The 8,907-nt window shown below is 33.7% G+C and overlaps 1 protein-coding gene across 1 annotated transcript; it reads right to left on the bottom strand.

Moving 5' to 3' along the window:
• Nucleotides 1–3,615: 3,615 nt before the first annotated feature.
• HELRODRAFT_169264 (hypothetical protein) lies at nucleotides 3,616–8,623 on the bottom strand (the record flags this gene model as incomplete). Its single annotated transcript, XM_009015104.1, has 6 exons — nucleotides 3,616–3,866; nucleotides 4,088–4,252; nucleotides 4,398–5,207; nucleotides 7,107–7,868; nucleotides 8,255–8,426; nucleotides 8,588–8,623. 6 exons carry the CDS (start codon nucleotides 8,621–8,623, stop codon nucleotides 3,616–3,618), a joined length of 2,196 nt encoding a protein of 731 aa, XP_009013352.1.
• Nucleotides 8,624–8,907: the final 284 nt, after the last annotated feature.

Here is an 8,907-nt window from a genome sequence, read left to right as displayed (position 1 = left end):
ACGTAACTCCTAGTGATCTCAACCGATGATGGCTTCGCTTTCAACATGCTTCATACGAGGAGAGCGCTGATGAGAAGCAATTATAATTGGCGCTATATAAATACAATATTTGATTTGATACATACATATATACATTCATACATACATACGTTTATACATACATACATTTATACATACATACATACACATATACACACATACATACACTTATACACACATATACACACATACATATATACGTACGTAGGTACGTACAGCAACTAATACATACACATATACATATTCATATACGCTTCATTTAACAGGTCAACTTATTGAAAATTTCAGTTTATTAATAAATTAATGACACGAATGAAAGTAATTTATTTACTAATCACAGAAACAAAATTTTTCACGTTAAATAATTCAGGGAATAAGTATTAACAAATTTAAATAAATAAATATATATATTTATATATGGTAAATAAGCATACACACACAACACAGATACTCATACATTGCATGAGTGTAGTAGCGTAGGTTTCAACGATTGTTTGTGCAAGCGTTGTATCTGTACAGTGTACGTATATGTATGTGATGGAACGAGATTATGTACATTGATTTATAAGCACTTTATTGAGGGAAAAAACTTCTTCATTAAGTCTGCTTGTTTTGCTGATTATTTTGAAAGGAAATTAATTAAAGTTGGTTGTTGGTTGGCTGGTTGGTAGGTGGTAGGGGTGGGTGGGTAGGTAGGTAGGTAGGTAGGCAGGTAGGTAGGCAGGTAGGCAGGCAGGCAGGTAGGTAGATAGAAATTTAGGTAGGTATGTAGGTAGATAGTTAGGGTAGGTAGGTAGGTAGGTAGGTAGGTAAAGTAAATGTATTTAATAAAAAGGTAGGTAGGTAAAGTGGTAGGTAAGAAGATAAGTATGAGTTAATCGTTTAAGGGAAGCAAACAGTTGTCACTTTGCTTCTTTGGTTTATTATTGACTATTCCTATTCATTCACTCAAAAATGTGTTAATGTTTGAAAAAATTGAATAAATTGTTCCGTTCGATTTTATATAATTAATTTATATAAAATAACTTTTTATATTAAATTATTCTATAAAGTTTGAAATAAAACAAATAATAAAAAGTGATTATTTAATAACATTGCATAATGTGTATCGTTTAATGGTTACATAGTTTTCATATCAAAATTTTATGTGGGCTATTATATTACAATGAGTTGCTGGAACGATTACATGATTGATTAAATTGTTGATAGGATGATATGCTGGTTAATGGGAGTCAAAGATTTTTGATTCCTCGTTATTGTGTGTACACTGCACTCCAGACGTGGTTCCAATCAATCATGCAATCTGTACTTGCACAATTGTTAGATCCATTGTGCAAAACATAAAATCGTTCATCATATAATTTATAATAATAATATTATTATTATTATTATTATTATCATCAATTCCCTTTTAAACAGTTCTCAGAGTAAAAAGAGGGTCATACAATCATCAAATCATCTCCTCAGTCTGAGTAACACAACAAAACAATTAGACATTATAATGCATAAGTTCAAAAAATTTAATGATTTTATTTAACAAATAATAATTTGTGTACACTCCTGACAACTTTTGTGTACATTTTTGTGCATTTCCACACAGGAAACCTAATTGCGCTACACACTTTAATTATAAATTTTGTTTCATATATATTGAGACAAACATCACACATAAATAAATTTATATTAAAATACATCCATTATTTCTCGGATTCTACAATCTTCGTTTAATTTGTTTAGGGGGTAGTTTATAAACTAGCTAGATAAAAAGTATATTACGATATAAAAATTTAGAACTGAAAGGTAGGAAATGCCTGCCGGAAACTTATAAAAAAGAGTGAAGAAATAGTTTTCTCTCCGTTTTCAACAGTACTCACCGCAATAAATCAAATTACGCGTTTCTGACCAAGCATTGGAATACAATTAGCCTCATTGGATATTTGCCACCCCAGCTTCTCTCATTCCAAATTAAAGCGAGCCAACACAATTTGGTCCTTTTCAATTCTTTGTATACAACAATCCTACCACTTCAAAAAATACGTTAGCACAGAAACACAACACTACAAATGCCTTCTCCATAAGTTCATTTTTAACACTCCCTCAATATTTTGATCAGACATCAAGCAAAGGCCCACGTGAAGAGACCGCGTTTGAAACCAATTTGTAAATTTCCAAATATGAAGATGCCGACATTATTAATATACAACGTATTATATAAAAATATTGCCAAAAAACACTAACATTTACATACGTATATCATATACACGCCAATTAATTTCAAACTATATTTCAGTTAGAAACTACATTCTGACGTATTATCAGCTTTTGTACCGTTTAACAGCAAATTAATTTTTATGAATATATAAGTAGAGGTCTGAAATAAAATATCGTTAGTAGATGAGTTCGAAACGTTTTGTCGGATTGTTGAGCAGAGTGTGGCAATGAAATAACTATTGCTTGGCGTATATTTTTTTATATTATTCTTTAAAAAATCAGAATCTGACCGACGCAGAAACTGTTACAGCATGCAAAGCATTAGTATTGAATAATCTGCAACAGCAAATATTAACTCAAAATAAATTGAATGAGTAGTTTACATATAGAACGAAGTTTCATCAGCTTACCAAAAATTCATTATCAACATCAACAACATCATGAAGGTATAATATGTAATATAACAAAGATGAACTCCAGGACGACAATATCAATAAACTATGAAGACAGCAATCATAAGGTTGACATGATGTTGAGGATGATGATGATAATGATGATGATGATGTTGTTGATGATGTTGATGATGATGTCGATGATGATGAAGAAGAAGATGATGATGATGATGTTGATGAAAAAGAGAAAGAAAAAAATATCGATAACCAACATGATACATTGATACAGCGAAGATTTTAGAAGCGCTAGTAATAAGAGCGATGAAAACAAAATAGTCACAACCGTGATGATGCTAACAAGATGAATAATAAGGATGGATATGATGAAAAATAATGGTGATGGTGATATAAGCCTTATTCTTACTCCGCTTCTGATTAGGTCACGTAAATAAGGGACAGTAAATTCACGTAAAAACGTGAACGCAGTTGATCGTCAGCGTTACAAAATTAGCAACTCGTTTTTGCAATTATCATTTTTATTGTGATCATTTTTCAGTTATTTGTATTTTAAAACATTAATTATGATCAGGATTATTCTTTACAAATTTTACATTTAAAATTTACAAAATTTATTTTCGCCATTATGTTACTGTCATTTTCACCACATTTTCAATAAATAATTTTGTTACAATGCCGTTCTCACGATAAAGGATGGTGACCGTTAACATCGTAAATTATAAATTGTCGGCCGAGCGTGCTTATTTTGAAATTTAATCTTACACCATCGCTCTGTCCTCATTATTACAACATGTTAATATCATCATTCTATCATTATTAAATTTTAAAAAATCTCTTTAAACATCAAGTATAGAGGAAGGCACGCGTGTGTATTTGTCGACAGGAGGCAAAAAAAGACTCACCTCTGTGATAATCACACGCTAAAAAACAGATGCATGAGCGGTTACATGGAAAACTAGAACATGATAGACAAGCACGAGTAAAGACAAATGCTAACCACTCTGTTTTGCATGCTGTTTTCATCGGCACCAAGATACTTCTGTTGTTGATGGTGTTGCTGGTGACGTGTTGCGTTGCCCTGTTGGTTGTTCGGATAGTGCCAGAGTATGGACACGACACCTGGCTGCGCTCTGATTGAACAGGTGAGCACTGCTTCCGCTTGGTTCAGCTGGGCATGGAGGGCACTGCAACTGACTATCGGTGCATCTGAGGCATGGTGCATGCTTTTTTGTAAGTGTTTTTATGGATATTAGTTGTTCCTAAAAAAAATAACAAAACAAAAATGAATGTAAACATTTGTGTGAAAAATTTTTTCTACGTTTTTTAGAACAGTAATTTTTTTGTATGATAATAACACAATAAGCAAAAAATGTTATTTAGTCATTTATTGTAATTAATAAATTAATAAATAAAACGAAAGAACAAACAGTTGACAAGAAGATGAAGAAAAGTGTAGTTGTTAGAAGTCGACGCACTGCTCGTTGATAGTGTGGCCACGCACGCTACCTCACTTCCATCGTTGTCTGCTGTGGGTTTGAAAGTGTCCATCCATCTAATACTCTCAAAATGGATCGGTCTGAAACCTTTTACACCTTTGTAAATATATTTTTAATGCTATCTGAGCTAATATTTGCAAAGATTTTTATTGAGTTAATATTTGTTTAAAAATTAAACTTTTGTTTTGTTAATCATTAAAATATTATGACACGCGCAATTCTTATAATCCTGAATACGGACCTTCACCAAGCCACATCCTCTGATGAAACATCATGTTGTTGCTGATGTTTATCTGAGCAACGAGAACGCTGAGAGTCACAGGTGGATAAAAGCCACTGGCGATGCAACTTAATCTGCTGGCTCTCCCAGCCACGTAAGTTACATTGCGACCGATATGAGATGCAGGCGTGCCAACTAAAGAATTATATTTAGATTGTGTGTAGTTAGAATTAATTTTGTTATTGAGATTTCTGTGAACGTGTTCAGCGCTGAAATAATTGTTGCCAGTTTTGTTGAGTGATATGGAATCGACGTCTTCAACAATGTAATGACTGCCACTTTCTTCTTTTCCATTTTTCTCAACGTAAAGTCTTTGAATCTCTTGTTCTAGAGACTCCAGCGATTCCATGACTCCAACAAGGCTAGGATGGCTGTCGTAGTGGTTGGGAGGAGAAGTCGAATGAACGGTTAATGATTGTGGGCGCGGTGGTGAAAATGTTTGTGCGACTTGTCGTTGCGTTAAGGTTGAAATTCTATTCGAATGGGTGACGTTCGTGAATTTATTTTTGCTGTAATTATGAAAGGAGTTGCTGCTTCTGCCAGCGTCGTCCACACCGTCATCATCGTAGTAATATCCATTCATACTGTCGGCTTCGTTCTTGCTTTCAAATGCACCGATATCCTCATCTTTGTAGTGTTGATAGTGATGATCCAGCTTCATTGTTTGATGGTGCTCTTGGAACGATGGCGATGATGATTTTGAAAATGGTGGCAAGGATGAGATGATGGCTTCATCATCAACACTGTTTATGATCAGCGTGCTTAAGGGAGCTGAAAAAATGATCAAGTTACATGTGCGCTGAAGTTTTGTAATAAATTATTCATGGGTGAATTTTCGTAATAACATCAATATTTATTGACGATACAAAAAGTTATGAAATTTGCGTTGGTATAACAAAGAAATATTGATAAATAGATAGATGGATAAATGGATGTATAAATAGATGGATAGATGGATGGATGGATAGATGGATATATGGATGGATAGATGAATGGATGGATGGATAGATAATGATAATGAAAGCACGTAAAAATGTTTTATTTATCGATAATGAAAACACATAAAAGTGTTATATTTTACGATGTTGAAGTTTGTAAAACTATGTATTCACTTTAAACAAACAAGGAATCAACAAAGTAGAGTAGAGGCACAGTATATATATATATATATATATATATATATATATATATATATATATATATATATATATATATATATAGTTCCCGATCTTCTTAACATAGGTGGAAGGTTATTCCAAACAGAGGGACCAGCCACGGCAATGTCCCTAGAACCAATTTGCAAACGCGTGACTGGCACCCTTAGCAGATTCAAATCATCCGACCTGAGATAGGAAGATGATGCCGTTTGTTTTCTGGTAAATTTATTTTTCATGTATTCAGGTGACATGTCATTTATAGACTTGAACATGAGAACTGCAATTTTAAAGACTATCCTTTTGTTAATTGTCAACCAGTGTAGTTCATTCAAAATCGGTGTCACGTGATCATACTTCAAACCACCAGCAACAAGTTTTGCAGCTCTGTTCTGCACCGACTGAAGGACGGCAACTGATGATTCCGGCAATTTGTAGAACAAACTGTTGCAGTAGTCCAAACGAGATGTGAAGGCGTAGACCAACGTTTCCAAAGTAGGTTTATCCAACGAATGTCGAATTTTATACATGCTTCTAAGGTGGATAAGACTTGATGTACAGATCTTTTTGATGTGATTTTTCATTGATAACTTGTTGTCAAGCAAAACACCCAGGTTGGAAGCAGTATCAGCTAATGGTATATCAACATCTCCTATTTTAACAGAACTAAAATCAATTTTCAGCAATTGCTGCCACGTTCCAACCGGAAGTAATTGAGTTTTGCATTCGTTTAGTTTTAACGAGTTTGATGACATCCAACGTCCTACCTCTGATAAACATCCGATAAATCTCTCAACTTCAGTTTTGAACAAACAAGGAGAACTAGTAACCAACACCTGAATATCATCTGCAAATGCATGGCAGACATATCCGTAGGAGCTGATTATTTTGGTAATTTCCGACGTGTACAGAAGAAAAAGAACGGGTCCCAAAACTGAGCCTTGAGGTACCCCTGACGTTATGATGGAAACCTCTGACACTGAGTCATTAAATAAAACCTGTTGTGTCCGATTTGATAAGTATGATTCAAACCATCTATATACATTATTCGTTACTCCGTAATTTTGACGCAGTTTTGCCAGAAAAACATCATGGTTGACGCAGTCAAACGCTGCCGACATATCCAAAAACGATAGTAATGATATTCTCTGAGCATCTGCAGCGGCGAATAAACTTGATAGGACATTCAATAATGCAGTTTCGGTTGAATGAAACTTCCTATATCCTGATTGATTGAGAGGCATTAAATTGTTTTCTGTTAGATGATTCAACAAAAACTTGAGAACAACGCGCTCCATGATCTTTGAGATAAACAGAAGGTTGGATATCGGCCTGTAGCTTGCAACATCGTTGACATCACCATTGGCTTTTTTTAAAATCGGGACAACCATAGCATGTTTGAACCTAGCAGGAAATTTACCCAACCTCAGGCAGAGATTGAAAAAACTTGTAAGAAAGCAGATAAACAAGTGTATATATTTCTTAAAAATATGCGTCGGAAAAATATCTTGTGAACTTGTTTTTGAAGGAGAATTCATTGTGATGCCTTTAAGTTCGGTTTCTGTTAGGATTGGCCTGACAACTCCTTCACCTCTCTTACCCAATCTAAAAACTTTTAGTATATTTTTTCCGTTGACAGTGTCATCAGTCAATTTTGCAATCATTTTTATGACCCGATCCTTGTCATCAAGGCCTTCTCCCAGCCTGAACAGCATCGCATTAGCCTCTCTTTCTTTAGCATCGGCAACATCATTTAGTGTTTTTCGAACATTTTTAAGATCTTCATTGATGATCTTAGCACTCTGTTTCACTTCAGTGCTGACCACACTAGCAAAAGATCTCATCATTTCAGACTTGAGGCCACTTATCTCTTGATTTAACTTTTTTCCCGATGTGCACTCAATCGAGTCCAGCTGCGATTTTATAGCGACGTGGTTGGCACTGATGGCATTAACTTTTTCATCAAGAGATTTACTGATTTCATCAATCGATTTATTCAACAGCCCCAAATCAGTTTCTTCCAATTTAGTCTTAATTGAAGCATTAACATCGTTGAGTTTGTCTAACTTTTCATTGAACGTAACTTTTATGTCATCAATAGATTTAGATAACAGTTTCATGTCACAAACGTTTTTTACACATTTATCACAGAACCATTTAATGTTACCGTTTAAACGTACAACTGAATAAACCTCGTCAGACATTGAATCAACATTAGCCGTGCACTCACACTGAAAACATTGAAGCTGTTTCAACGTAAGTACACCGTCTTTCTTACCTGGATTTTGACGTGTATTTATAATAACAGGTGGAACAAAACTGTACACTGCAATTAACACGTGACTAAATAAACTCTATGAAAATTCGATTCAAATGCCAAAAATACGCAACTTTAAATATTGAATTAAATTAAAACAGTATCTAGAATTTAATTGCAATAATATGTCCAATTTTCAGAAACAAAATCAACACTAAAACTCCGAAAATCGAGAATCTCTAGCAGAGCGAAAACAAACAATACAATAGCCGCGATAACCATATATATGTATATATATATATATATATATATATATATATATATATATATATATATACTGCTGACGAGTCTCGTGAGAGACGAAACGTACGTCTGGCCTATGGCAGGTAATGGTTTACCAATAATACCTCCTGCGACTGAATGGGTTCTTAAACCTTGTAACAACGAGATGTTGTTCTTACCTATTGGTCGCAACACCTCAATTTGAGTTTCTTGGTTACAATAATTGAGTTGTGTTATCTTAAACCTTATTCGGCAGGCTACTGACGAGTCTCGCGAGAGACGAAACGTACGTCTGGCCTATGGCGGGTAATGGTTTACCAATAATATATATATATATATATATATATATATATATATATATATATATATATATATATATATATATGCTGGTAAATCACATCATATGCAGTAATTTATGAAATCTACCAAATTTCTAGCGTTGGATAGTTTTTTATTACATTTCTCAATATTTCGAACCAAATTCTTTTCGTCATTATTTATTTTATTAATGTTAGAATAATATAGGGTTTTCCAATTCATTCTCGAGTCTATAGGACCTTTTTTGATTTTTTTAAAAATACTATAAATACCTGGTTAACTACATACAACAATACCACAAAACTATTTTACGCTGATGATGGTAAAGGTTACCGAAAAATGCTTTAATGTAAAGGAATATATGGAAAATGCAGTCTAAAATAATTAGATATTTTATTATTAATTTAAATAAACTGAATAATATCGATAAAATAATTGTTCGAAAAGTTGAAAAACTCAG

This window comes from Helobdella robusta (assembly GCF_000326865.2).
Source record: "Helobdella robusta unplaced genomic scaffold HELROscaffold_15, whole genome shotgun sequence".
Classification (NCBI taxonomy): Eukaryota; Metazoa; Annelida; class Clitellata; order Rhynchobdellida; family Glossiphoniidae; genus Helobdella; species Helobdella robusta.
The sequence above is the reverse complement of the archived record's forward strand: the minus strand, read 5'-3'. Positions and strand labels throughout refer to the sequence as shown.